Source organism: Perna viridis, chromosome 13 (assembly GCF_037379345.1).
Source record: "Perna viridis isolate PV_CMFRI_1.1 ecotype Kerala chromosome 13, ASM3737934v1, whole genome shotgun sequence".
Lineage (NCBI taxonomy): Eukaryota > Metazoa > Mollusca > Bivalvia > Mytilida > Mytilidae > Perna > Perna viridis.
In genome coordinates this window covers 3694496-3719860 of record NC_142457.1, presented here as the reverse complement: position 1 = coordinate 3719860, position 25365 = coordinate 3694496, and the positions used below count along the sequence as shown (strand labels likewise).

At 32.6% G+C, this 25365-nt stretch overlaps 1 protein-coding gene across 4 annotated transcripts; it reads left to right on the top strand.

Moving 5' to 3' along the window:
- The first annotated feature begins 9493 nt into the window (after positions 1-9493).
- LOC148599282 (acetylcholine receptor subunit alpha-like) lies at positions 9494-24715 on the top strand. Of its 4 annotated transcripts, XM_088558646.1 has the most exons (9): positions 9494-9639; positions 10641-10888; positions 12972-13055; positions 13777-13926; positions 18976-19127; positions 20835-20879; positions 21344-21459; positions 22340-22872; positions 23503-24715. In XM_088558646.1, exons 4-9 carry the CDS (start codon positions 13878-13880, stop codon positions 23880-23882), a joined length of 1275 nt encoding a protein of 424 aa, XP_088414772.1. In that variant the 5' UTR covers positions 9494-9639; positions 10641-10888; positions 12972-13055; positions 13777-13877; the 3' UTR covers positions 23883-24715. The 4 variants fall into 4 exon arrangements, with proteins under 4 accessions (XP_088414772.1, XP_088414773.1, XP_088414775.1 ...); XM_088558647.1 differs by lacking the exons at positions 10641-10888; positions 12972-13055 and having other exon boundaries at positions 9520-9639; XM_088558649.1 differs by lacking the exons at positions 9494-9639; positions 10641-10888; positions 12972-13055; positions 13777-13926 and adding an exon at positions 15267-15384.
- The last annotated feature ends 650 nt before the right edge of the window (positions 24716-25365 follow it).

Genomic DNA, 25365 nt, shown 5'->3' with positions numbered 1-25365 from the left:
GCGCAAGGCAGGGTATGTTTGACGAATAATCGAACAGTTTCGTCCTGAAATGCATGAAATGTTTGCTCTAGGACGTTGCAACACAATCAATCAGTAAATCACGCGGTGACTGATCATGTACCAAATTTGTAGGAGAAAGGGTTCATACACATTTTACATGAGGAACAGGGTAAATGCGTAACCTAAACTAATTTACACACTGAATACAGTAGAATGTAAATGATGTCACAAAATGTCTTTAAAGAAAATAAATTAATATTCATCGCATCAGTTTTAACCAAGCATGGCTGTGTTTCCCGTAGAACATTTACCACCTGTGCATAAAATGTATAAATCCCTGAATATCGATTATGGTTACAGGAACTACATTATGTAATCCTGAATCAATCTTTGTCAAAAGGCCTTAGATAAGTAAAATATATAGGAAGTATACCCAAGACATTTGTTATACCCCCACTCGCGGGTATATATTGATAGGGGTGTTCGTCCTTCCTTCCATCCGTACTTCCTTCATTCCTTCGTTCCGTTACCCAAAGTGCTACAAATGTACCCATCTTTTATTTGTTACTCCGCCTACACCACTAAATGGACTTTGATGAGCCTCACATATTCTGTATCACATATTCTCATTGTGCACCTTTAATTAGCGCACCTGGCCTATTACCACATCACTAGGTGTCCGTCATCGTAAACTTTTCTTTAAAAATCTTTTCCTCTGAAACTATTCTATACATTACTACCAAACCTGGTACATAATTTGTGTCGATTGTTTAGATCAGGCGTAAAATATGTCTAATATCTTGTAAACTATAACAGATAAAAAAAACTTTCATTGATGAATTGATACTAATTAGAAAGTGTGGTAGCAGTATAGGTCTTATTACTGCCATAATTTACTATGTCTACGTCTAGATCTGATAATAAAATGGAATGTAATACATTTTGCAGACAAAACAATGTTGTTTTTAGCTTTGTCTGCTGGTATGACAACATATTTGTCATGTATAGAACACAATGGTCTTTTTTCTACCTTAGGGTCTGTGAAACAACTGATGTAGCATTGATTCTCTTTGAAACTACTTAACACTCTCATACGTTTCAAAATTAAAGACATCACAGTCTTTACCCACTCTGATAGTAAATCAATGTCTTCTTGTACTCGTTTTATTCATTTTCTTGTGTGAGCCCTCTACGGCATCCAAAACAACTTTGAAGTTATAATTCATATTTATGGAACGTGGTTCTCGGTAAGATCTTTTAGAAAGTACCTTACGGAAGGATACGTTTTCGATGATGTTTAAATCTCCCATAATGACGTGACCGGAAGGACCATATTTGAGTGGAAAGTTTTTACAAGATTTTAGCTTGGTCCTAAGTGTCGAGGACCTGCCATAACCTTTTATGATTAAAATGTTTGGATGCAATATTTGAAAGAGTAATCAAGGGAACCAAGGTTATAGCGGTAATCAAAATAATATAATCCAGGGACAAAGACCAGACATGGAAAGCAGACACATACAATAAAGAACATAAAGTAACTTAAATCATACATACAAAGTAACAAAAGTAAATGAGCAACTCGGACTCCACTAAAAACTGGGAGCATGGAGTATAGGAATATGAAAAAAATCAATATTGATTTGGCTTTGAAATACGGGGGAAATTTTTTCCTGATATTTTGTGATGTTATTAGAATGTTGCATGTCTTGACTTTTTATGAGCAACTCGGCGGGTGTTTCTAGAAAAGCAGAGAACGCTTACCCTACCGGTGCACCTGGTCCATGCTCCCAGTTTTTAGTGGAGTCCGAGTTGCTCATTTACTTTTGTTACTTTGTATGTATGATTTTAGTTACTTTATGTTCTTTGTTGTGAATGTCTGTTTTCCATGTCTGGTCTTTGTCCCTGGATAACATTCTTTTGATTACCGCTATAACCTTGGTTCCCTTGGTTACTCTTGCAATGTTTAATTGCACATTTTGATATAGTACAATGTGGTTCTTCATCGTTGTAGTCAAATATATCATTCAAAGTGATAGAACATGGTTTGATTATTTTGAAATAGAATTTTTGTACTGAAAAAAAAGATGGTAATCAGACTGAACGTACGATTGGATACATTTTGTTTGAATTGTCGAGGCGCTATCAATACCAGATGTGAGCCTGCTAAGATTCCCATGAGGGGATACAGCAGTCTTTAACGGAAACCTTGTGTCCGGTCTGTTGTCAGGTTCGGACCGGGGGACATCCGAGCCAGTTTTTCATTTATTCCTCGTTAAAACTATGAATTATATTACTGGGCTGACAATACCTTCGGGGACAAAATCTACCGACAGAGTTATCGACCCAGTAGTGTAATCAAGTGAACCATGATGGAGCAGAAATCAAAAGAATATAATTCAAGGAAAAAGACCAGACAGGAAAAAAACACACACACACAGTAAAAAGCACGAAATAACCCCCACCCCAAAAAAACAAAACAAAACAAAACGTACAAAGAAACACATACAAACGAACAGCTCAGACGCCACCAAAATACTGGAAGCACAGACTGGGTGTACTTTTAGGGTAAGTTCTGGCATGACACTCGCTTTAATGATAACTAGCTACTGAACATTCAATCCGTTGAAAGAGGGAGACTTTCTATGAATGATATAAAGGTGTTTTTCATATCAGTCAGCCAGATCATTGTGAGCTGCTGGAATGAAATATGACCCTGTATATTTTCTTTAAGAGGCTGATCCATATCTTGATAAAATTGAATAGCATTTTCTATGTAAGTATGTTAGTTAAGAGACAGAAACTTCATACATGGAAGCAGCTGGAATGGGAGTTACAGTAAAGTAGATATAAAAGTATTAGTATTGTAAATTTTCGTTACATGTATATAGATGACATTTTGTCCTTAAACGATCCTAGATTCGAGGATTTTATACATCGCATCAACCCCAAAACAATAAAGATGAAGGACACTAAAGACACTATGAAGTCGGCCTCATATTTTGATTTTGACCTACTCATAGGGATCAATTGAAAGGGAAACTTCATGAACAATATATCTGATAAACGAATCGCAAAGTTTCCTTCATACTAAGCAACACCCTCTTAGCACCTGCGTTTGGAGTTTTCATATCAAAACTCATTTGCTTTGCCGGAGCTTTCCGAAAGTCTATTGACTTTTTAAACTACGCTAGACTCCTTTGATTCGGGTTGATTACATGGTTATGTTGCTACAAGATTAAAGTCATCACAACAAAAGTTTAATTGACTTCATAATGACCGTGGATCGTTCTGGTATGTGCATCTGTTCCATTATAACCGATTTATTTATACTGTCGTAGTTCTCCTTCCTCTTTTTGTTTACCTCGGATGTGGCATTTTATGATCAACTTGATGGGTGTTTCTAGCAGTGCACCTGATCAATACTCCCAGGTTTTAGTGAATTCGATAGGTGTTTCTAGCGGTGCAACTGATCAATGCTCCCGGGTTTCTGATCAATGCTTCCAGGTTTCAGTGAACTCGATAGGTGTTTCTAGGGGTGCACCTGATCAATGCTCCCGGATTTTAGTGAACTCGATAGGTGTTTCTAGCGGTGCACCTGATCAATGCCTCCAGGTTTCAGTGAACTCGATAGGTGTTTCTAGGGGTGCACCTGATCAATGCTCCCGGGTTTTAGTGAACTCGATAGGTGTTTCTAGCGGTGCACCTGATCAATGCTCCCAGGTTTTAGTGAACTCCGGTTTGCTCATTTACTTTTGATTCCTTGTTCGTGTTATTTTGGTTGTATCATGATTTTTGTTGTGTATGTCTAGTCATTGGATTATGTTCTTTTTGATTACTGTTCGAATCCTGATTCCCTTGATATCACTTCCGGTATAAGTAATATCTCATCAATAGTATCAAAACCAAATGCTTATGATACTTAGAAAGTTCAAGCGTTAAAAAATAAAGTATTATGATATATACAAAAGGTGCTACAAACCAAACTTATCAAGGGGCACCGATCAGTTCTATAGGAGTATATCAAATGAGCTACATTGTTTTAGCTACCATGTTTACACAAAAATAAGTTTGAAGCGTTTTAATTTCAAAAATACAAAATACTAAACATACAAGTATTGTTAAGTTCGGTATGCTGCACAGCTGTTTCAAAGAATAAGCGACCTATGAAACAACTTTGTCGTGTTTTTTCATGGTTTTTATTGAAAGCTTTCAATTTCAAGACAACGACAAGAAGAAAAAAGCTATTTTAACTACAAGAGACGATGATGGTCACAAAATCTAGGATTGAGTTTTTGATAAGCGAAAGTGGAAGCGCAAAACTGTTTCATTTGTTAGAGTAAACTTAGGATAATATCTGCCTCATTTGAGTTTTATTTTCTTTTCAGTAATCATGGAACTTCTGATAGTCCAACTATGGTGGACATTTTTTATTTGTTCATTGTATATGTGAGATAGATGAATGATACTTCGATTATGTTTCATATTCGTCTATTCCAATACTTTAAGATCACGTTTTTTAGGTGGAAAGCACTGCATGATATGAATTATAAGCAAACATAAGATCCAACCAAAAACTTCTTTCTTTTTTTTTTTTTTGGTTTTTTTGTTTTTGTTTTTTTTTGATTCGATGAAAAGTTAATCCCTGAAGGGACATTTATATCAGAAACATAAGTATGAAAACTAGTAGTTTTAAGAGACACCAATATGACTATCGGAAAACATACTGTTCAGGAAACCTTTATTCCAACATATTCAAGACATATTTCGAGACACTCCGAGAATCAGCTATGATTAACTTTGGGATAAAAGTATCCAAAATAGACATTTTCACCTAGACGCTTCCTTACTAAATATTCCAGACAAACACAAGTTGTTCCGACAAATCAACAGACCAACATACTTTTAAAAGGTTTTTTTTTTCAAAAAGTATAACGTAAAATGGAGTGGCTATAATACTTTTCAATTTTCTGTACACAAAGAATTCATTCGTCAGTGACAATATATCATAATTATTTTTCTTGTAATTTAGTGTCAGGCTCTGTAAGAATCAGGCAGTGGATAAAACATGGTATGAAAAAAAACACCATTTTTTTAAATTAAGTGTGACTATTTACATCAACAGAATAAAGGGAAAAGACAAGATTTTCCATATTATGTTGGTATATTGAGTTAGAATAGAATTTCATTGGAAATGCACTGAAGATGAACATTTGGATGGCAGATAACTCTGTCAAAAACTTCATTTTTCTAACATTCTATTAAAAAATGTCAGAATAAATTAAAGAACATGAGATCAAATAATGGTCTTTTCAAACGGAGACAGCATCCTTAAGTGAAATAATATTATCAGATTGTTTGTTTGGTTTTTGACATGCATGTTTCTGATTTTTCCCATTTTGCCTGATTCTTACAAAAACTTACACTTAGTTGTAAAAATAACCTGTCTAGGCTAATAAAGAGATTTTCCATACAGACATATTTTTTTCGATATGAAACGGAAACCTGTTTTTTTATTCCAGAATTTACAGTTTTGATTCTTTTGTATTTTGAATTTACTGGTGATATTTGTTGGAATCGCACATGCTGTCAACACTTATTAGATAAACATGAACATCCCACACTATTAAACGATATAACAAAATTTAAAGTACATAAGCATGTTTCACTCTATACAATTCATTCAAGTCTTACGTGAAATTTAATACGTGAAAAATTAATACGTGAATTTTTCGTCTACCCCGGACTTGACTTTTTATTAGCATTCGGCGGGTGTCTCTGGAAATGTAGAGGACGCTTTCCCTACCGGTGCACCTGGTCCATCCTCCCAGATTTGAATAGAGTCCGAGTCACTCATTTCCTTTTTGCTTTGTAAATGTTATTTTGGTTATTTTATGTTCTTTGTTGTGTATGTTTTCGCTGTCTGGTCTTTGACCCTGGATTACATTATTTTGATTTTCCGCTAGAATATTGGTTCCCTAGATTACCCTTTCATGACACCGAAAAGCTACATAACAATCATGTGTAGTAAATTTGCAAAAGGGCATTAAGGCAAATCTAAATTATTTTATCGATAACTTTAATGAACGTGACCCGCTTCTATCTGTATAAATTCTATGGTCACCATTATGATCATGTCGGCCGATTGAACGTAATAATTATCATAAATGAATGAGGACGACAGTGACCCTTTGATTGAGGTCAAAATTTTTCTTAGTTTTACAGACATGACAAATCTAGAGGAATTCTTAGTTGTTAATACATTAACCCTGCACATTGTTTACAATTTACATGTCATCTGTGTTTTTAAGTACCAGTCAATATAAAATTTAAACATTTTCCCTCGGTAAAATGATTCATGGTGTGAAAAAAACCGAGTGGTCTTGGGCGCTGGACTTTGTGCAGGCAGTGTTGCCATAAATGTCACTGCGGTACGAGTTTGCATCGCAAATTTGACAGTTCTAACATCGTTGGGATTTTTTCAGACCTTTCTATATATATAAAGTATGCTCAAATGTAAATGTTTTTTATTTACTTCAAATATTTTATAACTTCAGCCCTAAATGATAAACCTTTTTCTCTTATCAGTTTAACTTTTTAATTAAAAAGACCAATCTGTTGATTCTCATATTTTAGTTCAAAACTCACTAAAAATCTGATATCTCCCAAACAATCATGCAATGCCACATACATAATTCACCAATTAGAATACATGATTATACATCCTCATTATCAATAACTATATATGTTACAAGTTTTATTAGTAAAGGGTATCATGACATTAAACACGCTATAGTACCATCTCATTCTATTCATTGATAATATACTGATCTTGAAATGGAAAATTCAAAAGACGAACTAGGTTTCAGTAAAGCATCGTGTAAATCATTCAATCAATTTTGAATATTTTTAAATTATATATGAACAATACATAAGAGACCACTTTAAATACAAAAGCACCAATCACATATATGTGCAAATATCTATATGCTGTACATGTTTCAAAGGAGTAACCTCTCATCGGTAGCAGTAGAATTAAATATATAGAAAGATCTAAATTCCCAACAGTGGTTTACAAGATGTACTCAAATTTTTAAATCAAAAATTTCGAAATAGGAAGCCAAATCAATCACCATGTGCAATACAAGAATTGAAGCCTCAATGATTTATTGACGCCTTCACGTCTCATTCAGATTGTATTTGGAACGTTTACAAACAAAATTTTCATATTAATAAAAAAAAAAAGATGAGACCCTTTTATCTCTGGCGACAATTAATTTTCAAGGATGGATACAAGTGTCATTTACTATATGGATTTTCTCTTTTGACTATTTTTAGCGATTGCATACAGTTAACAAGATACATAAAATTGTTGTTGAAGAATTAGATACACAGGCAAATATTTTTCACGTGACATTCAGGTTAATCGAGCTTCACATGAAATTCATGTGAAATTCACATGAAATGAACATGATTTTCATATGAAATTCACTAACACGAATTTCATGTGAACATTTCGTGTGAATTTCACGTGAAGGCTCCATTCCCCCGAATTTCACGTGAACTCTGTCACTTAGTTTATTTGCTCAATTCAGGTGAAAATCATGTGAAATTCGTGTGAAAATCATGTGAAATAATTTTGCCTGTGTACATAGAGTAATATTGCAGTCTATGCAACCCTCTCAGGAAATGAACTTTGCTGTAGAAAACGGTGATTTAGTGAATTGTGTGATCACTGTGCTATGTTTCGTAATTCAATTATTTGACTGGTTCAAAAAGTAAGCATTACCAATTATCCGATGTATTACAGGTTGCTCATGATTCTATATATATATAAAAATTTTTAATTTTACCATCTTCTGGTGATGTTAAACATATTTAGACGTTTATTTTATTTATTGTTATGTTTCGCATCGTTTTTAACGATCCATCACCCCGTAAGAGTGATTGTTGACTATTATTTAGACGATTATATATATATATACAACGTCTCAGAATGTGACGAGTCTATATAGCCTAGCTGGCCGAGTGGTCTAGGGCGCTGGACTTAGTGCAGGCGGTGTTGCCATAGATGTTACAGCGGTACGAGTTCGAGTCCCGTAGGGGGAACGACAAAAATTTGCTTCGCAAATTTGACAGTTCTTACATTGTTGGGAATTTTTCAGACCCTTCTATATATATATATATATATATATATATATATATATATATATATATATTATATTCCGGACACTTATGCTCCCTATGCACAGGCAATATTATTTCACATGATTTTCACACGAATCTTACATGATTTCAACCGAACAGTGTAAATGAACCTTGTGACAGAGTTCACGTGAAATTCGGATGAATCGAGCCTTCATGTGACATTCATTTAAATTGTTCAAATGCAGGTCATGTTAGGTGAATTTCACGTGAAAATCATATTTATTTCTTGTGAAGTTCACGTGAATTTTATGTGAAGCTCGATTAAAATGCATTTCACGGGAAAATATTTGCATGTGTAGAGCTTCACTGAATTTCATTGTTGCTTTCACTTTGGTAAAATGAAATGCGAGGCTGAAAGTCCCATTGGTTACATTGCCATGGTTAGGTATTGTGGGTGTCACGTGATGTAAAGACAAACTCAATACCCACTGCGTCGGAAGAAACAAAGTTAAACATAATATGATTAAAATAAACAAAAATAAACCAACAAACCATAGATGGCTGTCCAAGTCTGGATGATGTCGTTGGTCTTCATTTGGCAACGATTCAGAGAGTTAGAACAACAATTCAAACAATCATCATTTATTGATGTCCTCATCAGCAAGTATTATCTTTATAATTAAAATTGACTTTAGATAATGGTATTTTTTTCCTCGAAGAATTAAGTAGCTGTCTTTGTAAGAATTATGCAAAATCTGAAAAATTTGATACATCCCAAAAAGGCTACATACTTTTATTTTTGTAATTAAGTTGTTTTATGGGTCTATACTATGAAATGTGTAATTATTCATTCAAATCTGCATGCTCATAGGAGATAATCGACATTGAAAATACAGTAGATTCTATTGTATTTGAGCGCCATTTACAGAAATATCTCCCTTAATTTTGAAATCTACAATGCATTCTACATAATTTGTATCTCCTAAGAGCACAGGTTATATGAAAAACCACATGTTTATGTCTGTTTACTATGAAATTTCAAACAAAAGATCAGAAATTAAAATATGTAGGCTTTTTACCTATAAATCACATTTTGCATGATCCTTAGCTGGAGTGCTATTTAAATCATTCCATTAAAACTAGGGTTGTTATCAGGATACATTGATTATTATTGAGCTTGTGAGTTGAGATGTTTTGTTTTTGTTTTATTTCCTATAGAAAATAATTAGAGTTTTTTTTTAGATTATTTGCTATGCAATTGAAGTTATGCATCGATAAAAACCATACAACGATAACAGAATATTATGTAAAAAGGACCGAAACCTTGAATATTTGTTCTACTCTGAATTCAATAATTTCAGACACTTTTATAACTCATTAGTAAATGAATGGAGAATCCAACAATACAACTGTCTTTATTTGGTTTTGTTCATGTATATTTTTATTGGTATTACCGACATAGATCTGTGAGAGCAGAAAGGATTTATGTAACAAGTAAGTAATATAATTTTAACTTACATGAAAACACAAATAAAGAAATGTTTTTCATTATAAATAATTAAAGATCAACAACAATGTTTTTTTTTCTATTTAGAATTTTTTTTTGCATGTAAAGGTGATCATAACTATTTTTTATCAATCGAACTTTTTAATATAAATAAAAGCTTTTGACAAAGCTGCTGGCTTTCTATTTTAAGTTAAGAATGTAGTGAGTTTTTCAATGTTCCTAAATAAGATAGATTGTATTGGGTTGGCAGGTTCAATTTCTAGTGTTATGTTTACAAGCAAAATGCGTCCATGATTTTTTTTATTGTTGAGAACAATCACGTTTTTTGAATGCCTTCTTATTCTTTAAAAAAGTAAAGAGAACGATACATTTTTCTTTCCATTTCAAAATCCATTCAATGTCTTGAATTCAATTGTACAATTAAGCTTTTGGAACAGCTAAATTTTGTTACAATTTTAAAGTCTTTACACCACAAGTTTTGTGCTCGTTAATTTTCTCGGTAGATCCATCTGAACCATGAGGATCGATTGGTTCGCCTTGTCATAGTTCTTCTATTACCCCGACGTGAAATTTTAGCAGAAGACACTAACCTACCGATGCATCTGGTTAATGATACTTGTTTAAGTGGATTCCATATTTCTCATTTACTCTTGTCTCTCTGTGCTTGTAATTTTGATAATTTCATGTTCTTTTTATGTGTATCTTGTTTCTATGTAGTTTTGTTATCCCTGGATTATGTTCTTTTTTACTACTATTTGAATTATAAATCCTTTGATTTGCCTTACATTTTTACAGATGGAATTTATTTGGTTATTAAAATGACGTATTTACATATAATTACAAGATTCGTTACATTATAATTTTATATTTCTCTTGCTTGTATATTACTAGTATCCATTTGAAAGAGATATGGTATTATGTCCCCAATATCTGTTTGGTTATTTTTTGCAATGGTTTTCGATTGTACATGATATTGATACTTTTACAGGAATCGTCCTTCTTGAGTTGGTTGAATCACAATCTCCTGTACAGACGGTCTATTCGCTATTTCAAAGCTTTACACCTCTGCCACACTCTGTGTTTAACTTTATCCCTTTATGCAAAAAGTACAGTTCCTCGAAACAGCTTGGAAATTTGTGAGGAGAAATGCTCATGCCCTACGATTTTATCACAACCTGCAGAGGAGATTGAATGAAAGCATGGGTTTCTCCAAATAGCAGATCTGTATTCATGAAGGTTAATAGTTACATAATTATAAAATAAAATGCACTTCGAATTGCTTCTACCATTGACATTGTCTTAATTTAATATAGATTGATACTAAAAACGAAAAATCCTTAGTGTAAAAGAAAACTGGAAGATTTAGTTGCAGCTTCACATTAAGTGGAACATGATCACATCCATTTCTGGACCGCTTTTCTGTTTTTAATAGAGAGTATTGTGAATTTGATTTTTGAATCGAAGGCCAGTGCTGTACTGGGTTATCATCAATAATACTTCCAAAACCCAGGCACTAGAAGTATGAAGTGTAGATGATTTGGCGAACATTCACGAGGATGAGTACATATATCTTCTCTCAACTAAAATCAAATAGAGTTTCACTGTACAATGGCATTCATGACGTTAAAACTGAACTACAATGGAAACAACTTAAAAATACTTATTTACTCGTAAACTTATTCCAGCCAACGAAAATGAGACTCTAATAAAATAAAATACCAAGGCGTCGTTTTATTGAATTGTTATAATAATTATTCAATTATTGAATTGAAGTAATTTAAGTAAATTTGAATGAAGCGATTTATTATACATTTGACATCAATTAAGTAGCTGTCTTTGTAAGAATCATACAAAATCTGAAAAATGTGATACACCCCAAAAAGGCTACATATTTTTATTTTTGTAATTAAGTTGTTTTATGGGTCTATATTATGAAATGTGTAATTATTCATTCAAATCTGCCTGTTTTTAGGAGATAATCAACATTGAAAATCCAATAGATTCTATTGTATTTGGATTTCATTTACAGAATTATCTCCCTTACTTTTGAATTTTACAGTGCATTCTATACAATTTTTATCTCCTATGAGCACGGGGTTATATGAAAAACCAAATGTTAATTTCTGTTTACTAAAACATTTTAAACAAGATATCAAAAATAAAAATATGTAGGCTTTCCAACCATGTATCACATTTTGCATTATTCTTAGCTGGAGTGCTACTTAAATATCTTCAAATGAGGGCAAGATTTTACATATACCGTAACTTTCCTCTTACATTATGCTTCATGCAAGAATACAGGGTATGTACAGTAGATAAATCATGACGGACAGAAATGTACCTCACATATCAATGAAAATCTCTTTTTAATTAGCAATGATAGATCATCAATGACCACTCGGTTAAGGAGTATAGGCTGAATTGGTTGTACATGGTAAATATTCATACCATATCGATTTCGCATCTAGGATTCTTTTCGTAGTACAAAGATTGATCATAGCATAACCTTTATTTATTCTTAAACAGTTGGAATATTAATTCCAATAAAACAATTAACTACTGTAATTTGTAAACATCCTGAAATATTTGCTACGATTGTGACAGAAAGTTTTGTTTTTTTATTTCTTATTCAAAGATTGTTTTATGTTTAATATCTGTGATAACCATCACGTACCTACAATTTACCTTCTAGGTTTAGCATGTTTAAAATTTTGCTTAAAAGAAAGAGGAATTGAACCATTCGACTTTGAATATGAGAATGGGGGAAGGAGGACATTGAATTGAAAATTGACTATTCCAAATAGCTTTAGTTCTATACTGTCCTCCTCATAAAGAAATAGGAATACCTAATCTGTATTATGGTGGAAATGTGTTTCAGTTACATATGACTAGTAGTATTTTTTAAAGAAAAAATCTTTGTCAATATGTTTAGAATTGTTGATGACCTTTACAAACTGTCTTCTTTCGATAAAACTGGGACACCTATCTGTTCCCTTAAAGTTGTCATCGAGCCCGATAATTAATGTACATTTGTATGTTCAAAGATTGCAATTTTTAAACAAAGCGGTTTTCTTAGTGACTTCGGGTTCCTTTGTGTTATGTGGTATATGGACAATATTATAAACATGTTTATTTCCCAAAAATATCAAATTCATTAAGGAACAGTCAGATCGCGAGGATTCCTCAATCTAATCTGAATGTTTCGAAGCGAGTACAAATGCATGTATTTGTATTTTCGGCAATGTTCATGTATTATTTTAATTTTGCAACCACATTTTCTAAATAAATCATGTGAAATTTGTCCAAAATATTTTTTCAGCAATCTTTTGAGGATGGCGGTGGGCGTGGGATCCTTTAAACTTGTTACCTGTTTCCTTTTTTGACGTTGCTCATAACTCAAAAGGTAACCAGTAGACGATATAATGCAGTGGAGGAATAAAGCTTTGCGTTATTCAACACCCTTTATTTGTATAGTAAAAAGCTTAATTGCAGTATAAATTGAAAAAGCTGTTACTGTCTATTATTGTCTTTATTGCCTGATATTTCTGTCTCATTTATTTCTGCTGTGATGATACAATTAATGACTTTAGATAAGGTTTTTTCTTGTTTATTAAATATACACATATTTTTCTCTATTTTCAAAATTTATTCAGGACAGGACGATCTATTGCACTGTCGATGTACTATTGCACGGTGCAATAGTCTCCTTGAGGAGTCTATTGCACTGACCCCATAATGACCTTTATCTAAGCCTTTTGATTGATTGAACTTTTTTAAGCGCTTCATTGAAGTGGAATTTACACACAAAAAACTCGTGTGAAAAAACGTAGATGGACATATTCCCCATTTCCATTCTTTATTATATCACATAGACAAATTAGGTAATAAAACAGTTATTATTTTTTTTTAGTTTTTAGTGGAGTCCGAGTTGCTCATTTGCTTTTGTTACTTTGTATGTATGATTTTAGTTACTTTATGTTCTTTGTTGTGTATGTCTGTTTTTCCATGTCTGCTCTTTGACCTTCTTTTGATTACCGCTATAAACTTGGTTCCCTTGATTACTCTATCAAACATTTTACAGGATTAATACATTTATAATTAATGTATGTCCCTTTCATATTCAGTAGGTCGCCATAACCAGATACAGTGATTGATAAAACAGTAAACAATAGGTTGGATCAGTTGAAAGTAGCAGTCATTAGAAAGTAAATGTAAAGCTGGAAAGATGAATATTCCGAAAGGTTTTGGAGTTATACTGTTCTTAGGATTAGGAGGTATTTTATGTTTACTATAAAACATATAATGTGTACATGTTCACAACCAACAATGCCACATATGATAATCATTTGGTTCATAAGACAATAATATGCTAACATACATATTATAGTCACATGATTATCATATGATTCTCATTTGTAATTATTGGCTTGCTAGTATGTTTGTTTTAAATACATATGATTATAATGTGTGAATTGAAACATATGTTAATCATATTTCGCTCGATGTTTTTGAAATGTTTCACTTAATATGATTCTCATTTGTGGCACTTAATATGATGCTTATTTATGGCACTTAATCTGATTCTCGTGTATGCCACTTCATATGATTCTCATGTGTGGCACTTAATATGATTCTCGTGTGTGGCACTTCATATGATTATTGTGTGTGTGGCACTTAATATAATTATTGTGTGTGGCATTTCATATGATTCTTATGTGTGGCACTTAAAATGATTCTGGTGTGTGGCACTTAATATGATACTTGTGTGTGGCACTTTATATGATTTTCATATGTGGCACTTCATATGATTCTCGTGTGTTGCACTTTTCTGCATAACGGTATGTTTTGTGTCATTTCAAGCCCATCAAATTGAAAAGTGTGGTTAAATGAATAGTGCTTCGGTGTCAGGTAAACTATTTGCTCCAATACAAATATTTTTTTTTAAATTATTACATTTCTTCCTTTGGTAATTTTTAACCATGAGGGGATTTTTCGATTGTGGCGTCACAACATTTAAAACATCTATCCAATATAAATCGGAAAATACGGCTTTTTTGACTGGCATACGGTACTTATTGCAAATCCAATGATAAAAATTTGTAATATCATAAGAAAAAAAACACAAAAATAAAACTTAAATGGTTCTTTTACGAAAGACCAAGGAAAAATGGATGTTATAATATATATTTCTAATAATAGATTAAAATACATGTTAATGGCCTACTGCTTCCCATTTCTAATGAACTTATTTAAAAGACGTGTAAAATCTAAATTATTTAGAATTTCAATAATTTCTTAAAACATTTAAATAATCCCATAGCAATTGTGAAATTACATATATACCGCTTCAGCAATGGAATCTGTTTGTGAACAATAAATTTTGTTTGTCCTCTCTACTTTATTTTACCTGTTTAATTGTGCATTCAGTATCAGAATTGACGTATATCACATTAATTTGTAGTAACTTGTTAATGCAGCAATTACAGTGACAGGTCCGGACAAAACAAAATGTCTAACTTTACTGATTATGTGTTAATCATTAAAACTTGTCCATTATTTCATTGTTACGAATTAATTTATTTCTGCTTACGCCTTCACTGAAGTTCAGTGATATTATATTTTTGATATAAATTTACCTTTGAATGACGTATCGTCGCTAATTTACATTAACTTTTGATAGTTAACAATGTTTTTGTTGCATGGATTATTTGTTTATGTTTTATATTCTAACAGTAAGTGAATATGTATTTTATTCTGTGGGTCTTTAATTCTGAAAATAGCTAATTAGGGTTCAAAACTATGTCAGTGCGCATATCTAGCTACAAAGGCTGTGCAAATCTATCACCTTAACCTAAGGTTTGATAAGTATTAGAACTACGTATTTTATTCTGTTTTTTTTTCCTACAATTTCAACTTAAATATAACACCATTCAATAAATGATGAAATCCATTTATCTACACATATTTAAAATAGTTGTCATTCAATCAGTATTGCATTATACGTCTATAGTACAATTTAAAAAAAAAGTGAATAAGTTCTTTTTCAGATTAACTGCTGTTTGTACATCTTTCTTATCATATGCAACATATTATCTTCTGAATATAAAGAATCACATCCGAAATTTTTACATGAATTTACATTGAACCTTTCTAACAGCAAAAGAATTTAAACAAGTACTATCTTTAAAAAAAAGATAGCCGTTGCAGTAAACATTTCTTCTTTTTATTTCTAAGTTTCGACATTCTTTCAAGAAAATAACACATGGCATGCAATTACAAATTTTCGAAACATTTTTTCGAACGCCACTAAGTTATCAGTATCTGGCCAATCGGGAAACAGAATTGCGATCAGGTGACTTGCGTTTCCATAGAAGAGTGTCCTTAAGGTGAAAGGGTAAAAGCGAAAATATAAATAGATAGATAGATAGCTTTATTCAGATCAGAACATCATACATACAATTTACAGGACAGCATCCATTCATTAAATACAGTCATACAATATATAGTATACTCTTATGACAATATAGTATTAAAACTTGCCATGAATGCATCTAGGCTAAATGTTAAAATTTAATTGGTAGCCTTAAAAAGTAAAAATTAGGTCGATGTCTAACCTTGGATAGCCCATTAAAGCTTTTCAGCATATTTCCAATGGGGTCCATTAAATGTACCCAAACCTATTTAGGGCTAAACATCAAAAAGCAACAAATTGACCGACGCAAGACTTAGGGAGGCTTTATATTTATATATTATGAAATAAAATTATTTTCTAAAGTAACCTTCATTTTTTCAAAAAGAAACTTTTTAAATTCAGCTTTAAAACTGTTCACATTTTTTGTTCTCTTCAATTCTAAGGGGAGACTATTCCAATCCTTTATAGCATTATAATAAAATGTATTTGAAGAATGGCAATTAACCGATGGAGTAAAAAAATGAATTTACTTGATCTTTAGTATCATAAGTATGAATATCTGCCATTTTCACAAAATTGCTATTCATGTACCTTGGGCACTTATTATAAAAAATTCTATGTGCATGGTTTAGACACATTTGTTATACTCTAAGTTCAACATTTAAAAAAACAGTTGTTAACAAAACAGGGTAATCAACTCTTTTCCTGTGGTCAAAACCATTAATAAATCGTACAATTTTATTTTGCATAACGTGAAGCTCTCTTTTCAGAGATTTATTTATACCACTATACAATGACGAACATGTATAATCAAAATGACATTGTATAAGGGCCATACTAAAAGTCTTCCTCGCATTTTTAGATAGACATTTGGCATTCCTGTATAAAATATACCGACTGCGTCGGAAAAAAGAAACAAACGAAAAGAAAAACCATGTCAAACGCATTCCACACATCAACTACTGTTTATATGACCAACAACTCGTGTATATTAGATATGAAGAATAATTATGTGTATGTGTATAATACTTTTCGTGGCAATGTTATAGTTAATGAAACAAATACATTGTAATGTACTACATGTATCATTATACATGAAAGTGCAATAAAAACGTTAATCTAAGATGGTTTTACATAAAACAAATTTCACGTCTTTGCTGTTTACAGACAGAAAGATAATGGTCGCATAAACTGTAAGGTACTCCACTGCAGAACTGCCACTATAGTTGTATGCAAGGGTTACTACTTACAGGTTAAAAGTTTCAAATTACTCTATTCAAAACATATATGAAGTCATCCAGCAATATTTAATTGATATAAAATGTGTTTAAAAAATAAACATTAAATGACGTATCACTACTAGTAATTCGGTCTCGATGATTAGGTTTGATTTATATTTGTCAGTCAGTAAAATGGAGAGGAAAAATAAGATATTCAAAAAAGCTTCTAAAATATTTGAATGATGCGGACCTTACATAGAGCAGTAGATAACATCAATTAGGTTATAAGTAAGTAGATAATGAATTATTAAGGCTTGTAAGTACCAGTCCATATACAATTCATCACTGCCAATGGTAAAGTGATTCATGGTTAAGAAAACCCACCAAACAAACGATACTTTTTCAGTCTACATATGCTACACTTTCACATAACGATAATCTTTTCTGCATTCGATCTTCCACTAAAATCAACCCAATGAAGTCATGTCAAGAACGATAACTCTGACCAAGTGCAAATTCCATGTACAATCTATATAATTTTTATCTCAAAAGCGCAACAACCAAGACTGGTCAGTAACGGTCTCTGAACAAGAAATAAAACTGAATTAAGTGGGTTTTTGATATGCATGAGTCACCTTCTGCGTGATTTTTAGAAGGACTGCTACTTAAATCTTTGACGTATAAGTATAAGTTTTATGAAAGATGTTATCACCTTAACCTTTCAATAATTCCTAGGCCCATTAACAATTATAAGTTAAGTATTTATGTTTCCCTGTTTCACCCAATGCATTTGAACGTATTTCAAAAGTAGCTCGAATCTTTCGACAAATTCATATGATTTACTATTTACTAATGCGGTAAAATATTGTCTATTTCCCCCCAGAAAACGACCGCTGCTCCGTTCTTTGCACAAAATACATTTAATTGTTGCGATTTCTTTTTATTCAGCAATATACAAGAATATAAATACGTAAAATACCAAACATATGAATATTGCATATTCAGATATGCTGAGATGTGTTTTATGCACTAAACCCAATAATAAAATAGAATAAAATGTCTCACTGTGTGACTGAAATGCCATAAATTCATTAATATGGCCGATTAAAAATTTAAACAAAATATATATATATATATCTTCCCATGTTTTTAAACGTATGGTGACACATACTTTATAACGAATTTGAAATAGATACTGTCGTTACGTTGTTAAAAAAATGACGTTCATCAACAACCTAAGGGTGCACTGTACAGTTACATTAAGGCACACTGTTTCGCACACCAAGTTACCCCGGTCAAATTTTGTAAAACTAAAAATTAAAAGTTGAATTTTGGTGGATACAATGTTTAAATGTAATTAAGCATTTATACATAGACAGATTTAATATATGTAATGGTAAACAGGTGTAGTTTAAAGGCAGAATGGTATCGGGAACGTTTCAGTCCCCTGCCGTATTAGGTTCTCTCCTCAGCACCAGATGGCTGATTTTCAAAATACCTTATTTCGCACGAACTTTTGGAACTAAAATTGTGAGAGAATGAATCGAAAAGGTCTTATTATTTCTACCCTTTTCCCACCTACTCCGTGCATGCTTTCATCCTGTGGTAGTGTCTATAAAGCACATATGTTGCAATGTTTTCCTGTGCAATATAAGTTGCTGTAACTAACATATTTTTATTTCTATTTGAAGGTTTTTATCAAGTATATGCAGCCTATAGCTACGCTACAGAAGAAAGTCTAAGGTCGTCGTTGGGAATAGGAACCACTTACAACATTTTTGTTCGACCTTTGGCAAATGTCAATGTAACTGTGGCACTGAATATCATTACCTTAAACTCTTTGGTAGGTCAAACAACAGACATAATGGAACTAATATACTGTATGAGCCAAATATTTATTCTTGTACATGTAACCAGCAGTCATAATTCCAATCTAATTAGCATATGCCTTTTTAAGTATTATGATTGGTTTTTCATCTTTTACGACCTCAGCGATGACAGTTTTTATAACAGTATAAGTTCCATGTACAAATCGTAAACAACATGGCTATCATCGCTTCAACAAAAGATAGAGCCTTTTCGAGGCTTAAAACAGTATTATCTGCTTCATTCCATTCATTGTCGACATTGTGTATTTAAAACAACAATGAGAATCTTTTAAAAAAACTATTAATATATTTCAGATAATTAGGGATAGAAATTATAAGGATTTTACATTGTTTTTCCAGAATTTATGGATGTGTAATATCGGACCATTCACTCACAAACATGAATTTAAATTGATTTGTGAGTGAATGGTCCGATTTTACACATCGATAAATTCAAGGAAAACAGTGTTTAATCCTATAATACGTTTATTTATTTATTTTTTTTTTGCTCACAGCCAGTTTATAATTTCTTACGAAAGTATAAAATATCACTTGTTTACAACGCGTAAATAATCCTACCTGTCAAACAGAAATGGAATTTTATTTTTTTTAATCATGGAGTTTGCTACATAAGCGCATTATATCAATAGATAAATTCGTGATAGTGTTGAACTAATGATATCTAGGGTCATTCATTGGTAAAAAAAAACAATGTTCTGTTTTTATGTTGAAAGTTCAAGTTCTAAATTCGTTGTTTCGTCATAATTAAAAAATGAATATATATATTGTTGTGACATGCATCATTAATTTGATCCTCTATTCTTCATAATAACACCTAGATGAACTGTCCCGTACTACCATACACTCGTGTACGAAGTTACAACCCTAGATTAATTCTACAAGGAGGAATGACCCGGCCAGCGAAAGCTATATTTTTATATAGCCTAGCTTGCCGAGTGGTCTAGGGCGCTGGACTTTTGTGCAGGCGGTGTTGCCATAGATGTCACAGCAGTACGAGTTGAGTCACGCGGGGTGAACGACCAAAAATTTGCATAGCAAATTGGACAATTCCAACATCGTTGGGAATATTTGAGAACCTTTTATAAGTTTCTATTATCTTCCCTGTATCAATTTGATCCGATGGAGCAGTGTAGCGAACAGTGTCGTCACATTCTGAGACGTTTGTGTAATATTGAGACAGTTCATCTAGGGTTTTGTTATGTAGGATATGGGATCAAATTAATGATGCATGTCACAATAAATCGATTTAATACAAACGTCTCAGAATGTGACGACACTATTCCGATGGAGCAGTGTAGCGAATATATTTTTGCAGATTAGTGTAATTCGCTTATTATATTTTCTGTATTCGTTAAACATTCACAAGGGCTTTCAAGACACAAGTTAGATAAACATACACACACAAACACCAGAAATGCAAATGTTGACCCAACAAAAGCTGGTATTTAGACCTAATACATCTGTAGAGTAAGCATTATAGATGCTTTCATAGAAAAATACGAGGACATTTATAGCTCTTTGTCATATAGGCCAAATCAATGAATAGTAATGATTTGAAGAAGTGATAACTTATATAATAATAATATGTGAGAAGCCATTGTCCAGTTCTAAACTCCAATCTTCAAACAGCAGTTCAAAATGTATTATTTGTTTTATTCTAGAGCATAGCAGATCAATCTATGAAACTGGCGGGATATTTAACCATGGTACGTTTTTGTTGTTTAACACTGACTTATGTATGGTCCTTGTAATTCTTAATTTGTCAATTGGTTGTTCATAAAAACAGGTTATTCATTATTCTGGTCATACATAACATACTGTAATACACAAAGCTGTCGTTAAGTCTTTCATGTTTCAGTTTGTGTTGCAATGTTTTAAAACAGTGTTTATTTGTACATATGTTTTAAGGAAGTAGACCTAGGGTAAGGGACACAACTCTTACAAATCATTGGAACGCTTGTATTCAGCATTTTACATCAATCTCATGTGAGCATCAAAGTAACTTGGACTGATTTTATTCTGTTTTGAATGTAAACTTGATAGGCTTTGGTAAAATTGAATATGATACAAACATACCACTGATTTCAAGATTTATGTCCCTTACCCTAGGCCTACGCCCTTAACTCAACCATTCGATCAACAAACAAAACTTGTATTGTTTATTTTTCAGTCCTGGAATGACCAACGACTAGATTGGTCAACTGATTCCACATATAACAGCGTCATACCGTCAATATATACCAACGAAAATTACATTTGGAGGCCTGCACTTATTATAGAAAACTCGTGAGTGTAAAATGGCATCAGTATAAATATATTATGAATTACAACCTAACCATACAGAAGGCTTAAAACATGTATTTACATTACAATTAAAGCTAATTAGTATTTTAAGTGTACATTTTGGTACGAATGAGGCAAAATGGGAAAAAGCAGTAACATGCATGTGAAAACCCCACTAATATGACAATATAATTTCGCTGAAGGATGCTTTCTCTATTTAGATAGATCCTTTTTTGTATCTCTGCATTACTGGATTTGCTCAGAATGTTTTCAATAGGATGTGAAAAATGAGTCATATGTCCTTGAGATGTTCATTTTCAGTGCATTTCAATGAAATTTTAACTCCATTTACCAAAATGATATGGGCATAATTGTCCTTTTTCCTTGAGTCTGATGCTGCAAATAGTCAAACCAAACTGTCAATTTTTTTTATTTCATGTTTCACCCACTGCCTGATCTTTACAGAGACTGACACTTAAAACGTATGATTTACTGCCTTCATAATGTAATATCTCAAGTTGACTACAAAACATAAAACATCACTTATTACTGCATAATCAGAAATTATTGCTACAATATAATTAATGGCGGAAAAAACCAACGCAATGGACATTTAATTGCAATAAGTAAAACTAATATTCTCGAATATTTTACACAATAATTGTGAGATTTTCTTTAAAAGCACAATAATTGATATCCCTTTAAAAGATTTACTTTGTTTACTGTAAAACAACAGCTTTCGTTCATAGTTCTCCCTTATTTTTCGATGCAGACATGTTTCTAATTATGAAACTAAAAAAATAAACGTTGAACACTTTGCATTTTTTCATATATCGTTAGTTACTTTCTTTTCATTTACCGTTTAAATGTCATTTTCTTTTAGAATTAACGATATATCTGTAGTAAGTGATGAAAAAGTATTAATGCAAGTTCAGATGTCAGGAGACGTCATTTGGACTCCCTCTGGAATTTATACAACACACTGCGATACGGATGTTACGTACTATCCATTCGATACTCAAAAATGTGACGTCATAGTAACCACATGGGGATATACTGCAATCGAGTTATCGTTGATTATAGATTCGAACCCTGTCAGACTAAGCTATTACAAAGAAAACGGCGAATGGAGGTACGAAGGGTACACATCATACTCATCAACAAATACAAGAGAGGGCGCTTCAACCCCGGATGTGACGTTTACATTAATATTCAAACGACGCCCAGCCTTCCATGTACTGAATACTTTAATTCCGGTGTTTTTATTAGCGATTCTCAGTGCATTGGTATTCAAACTGCCTGCAGATTCAGGGGAGAAGATTGGCTATACTTTGACCGTATTACTGGCCTATGCAGTTTATTTAACTATAATTTCAGACAATTTGCCCTCGTCCTCAAAATCGACGGCAATTTTGAGTAAGTATCTTTCTCTTTACTATTTTATAACATAAATTCAGTCATTGTACGACTTATAATACAATCGTTATTATATAAGAATATTTTTGGTGTCGCATTTATTTTTAATTTAAAAAAAAATACAAAGGGTTTGACTGGGCTGATTTAATCTGTAGGTTGTATATTTCAAGCGTATCCGTGTGTATCATTTCCTTAGTCTGGTTCACATCAAGCAAGAATACTTAACCCTTTGATTTAATGAGTCTGAATAACAAGTGTGTTGGATGAGATGATGATTGAGTTTCAGTCCATGTACGAAACAGGCATTGGGTGAAATATTGAACATTTTATGAAAATTAGCCACTAATTTGGCAGTGTAATTTGCATCAAGGAATAAAGACACGATTTTCCATACCATTTTGGAAAATGAGTTACAATTTGACTAGAATGAACATTTTAGGGTTAGAACCTATATTTACATTTTCGTAGGGATCAGATAGTGGTCATATGAGTAGGAATGACTTCCTTAAGTGAAAGTATATAAGTATTGCCAGATTGGCAAGTTGTTTACATGAGTTCAGGTTTTTCTGCTTCCTATTTTTCTTGATTTTTTCAAAGACTTGTAACTTAAAATTCTTTGTTTTCTTCCAGCTGTGTACCTGTTATTAGTGTTAGCTCTAGGCGTCATTTCCGTTATCATTACCATACTTGTACTGGATGTTCACCATAAAGACGATTCACTTCCTGTCAGTAAATGGGTGACAACTCTTGTTACTAAATGTTTGGCACCCGTATCCTGTTGGCAACATTATCGTTGCATTTGTGGAAAGAAAGTTAGACCAAGGTCAGAGGAGAGTAAATACGACAAAAAGGTGGAAAAAGAAGATTTGGACGAAGATCACGCCACTCCAACGTGGAAAGATATTTCCCATGTTTTGGATGCTTTCTTTTTGCGCGTTTATTTATTCGTTATATTGTCTTTGAATTTTGCAGTTCTGATAAGTCTTGGTATTGGATACAATATGGGTTGAAAATTAACATGCTAAGTTATGTAAAAGACCAATTACAGGGGTGTTTATTTCTCATGTAAGTGATGGCCACCACCTAATGAACAACAAGTTCATAATGTTGACCGCAATCTCTTTGATTTTTTCTTGTTTCAATAGCTTTTGTTCTAAGAAATCATAATCAGAATGTTAATGAAATGGCTGCCACTTTAATTGCTCATTTTTCATCATCGAAGGCCAGTAAAACCAAATCCGATACCCCAAAATCAAATATTTTGAACGCTTCGACATCTAAATTCTGTTTACCGCAACAACCAATCAGAGTTGTCGAACTGCACTGTGCCACAGAGGTTATTGATATAACATTGTGAGATAGATCCGCGGAGTGCTATATATTAATTTTTTTTCTGTTAATATTTTGTTACAACGTATATATTACAAAAATCCATATTTCACGATTAAACCTACATGTAGCAGCCAAGGTGTTGAGACACAAGATACATGTGCAATTACAGTATATTTAATCTTTCTATTCAATTTTTGTCGTCATATATTAAGTGCCAGTCTCTGTGAGAATATGGCAGTGGGTGGAACATGGTATAAAAAACAACATCATTTTGATAGTGTTACTAGAGGATGCAAAGTGTGAACACAGTACTAATTTGACGGATTTAAACATAATGAGTAATCGTTGTAAAGGATCTACGATCATCTTCCATATATAAATGATGTACAGCTTTGTTCAAATTGTTTTAGTGGTTTGAGAGGAGTTGCCCATTAATTTTTCAGGGGGACTTGGTTTTCTTTTTGACTCAGAATTGGTTTTTTTTTCGCAAAATATATACTTTTCTAACGCATGTAAGCGAATTGTTTTTTTCTTTTTTATTCACATTAATAATTTTTTCAAATCTTCCTTACCAAACTATTTTTATTCCAAAGTCAGGATCGAAATATTTTTAACAACCAAGGACAAAAAAATCACATAAAAATTGGAAGGGGTCCGGACTTCGGGCACAAATGTTTACACATAAAAGGGGAAGGTTTATTTCGACACGTTCTACGCCTTTTCATGTCTGGACAGTTTTGCACCCCAGCAAAATGGTGGATGGCGTTTAATTAAGCAAAATGATGAACTTTCAATACCCGTGTAACACATGTGCACATGACCCGGACAGTACGTCGATTGAGAATGCGCGAAAGCGTATTATAACACACGGACCAATAACGTTCTTTTAACGTGGATATTTTCACAAAAAATCGCGATTTCCGTAGAAAAAAGACAAATTTAGGAAGTACACAACACTACATTTATACCTCATATCACAAATATATTCGACCTTGTATGGTTTCAGTGGAGTTCCTCAAAGAAATCGGTCTATCCCTTTAGTAGTTTTGATTATACTATTTGCACCCTCAGAACCAAGGAAAAAAGATGATATTTTCCAAATCATGTTGGTGCATTGAGTCATGAATTCATTGAAATGCACTGAATATTAACATTTCATGG

Coding starts and splice junctions, on each gene's coding strand:
- LOC148599282 (XM_088558646.1), top strand. CDS start 13,878: ATGAATATTCCGAAAGGTTTTGGAGTTATACTGTTCTTAGGATTAGGA. Junction 19,128..20,834: donor TCATTACCTTAAACTCTTTG/GTAGGTCAAACA, acceptor GTTTTATTCTAG/AGCATAGCAGATCAATCTAT. Junction 21,460..22,339: donor GCACTTATTATAGAAAACTC/GTGAGTGTAAAA, acceptor ATTTTCTTTTAG/AATTAACGATATATCTGTAG.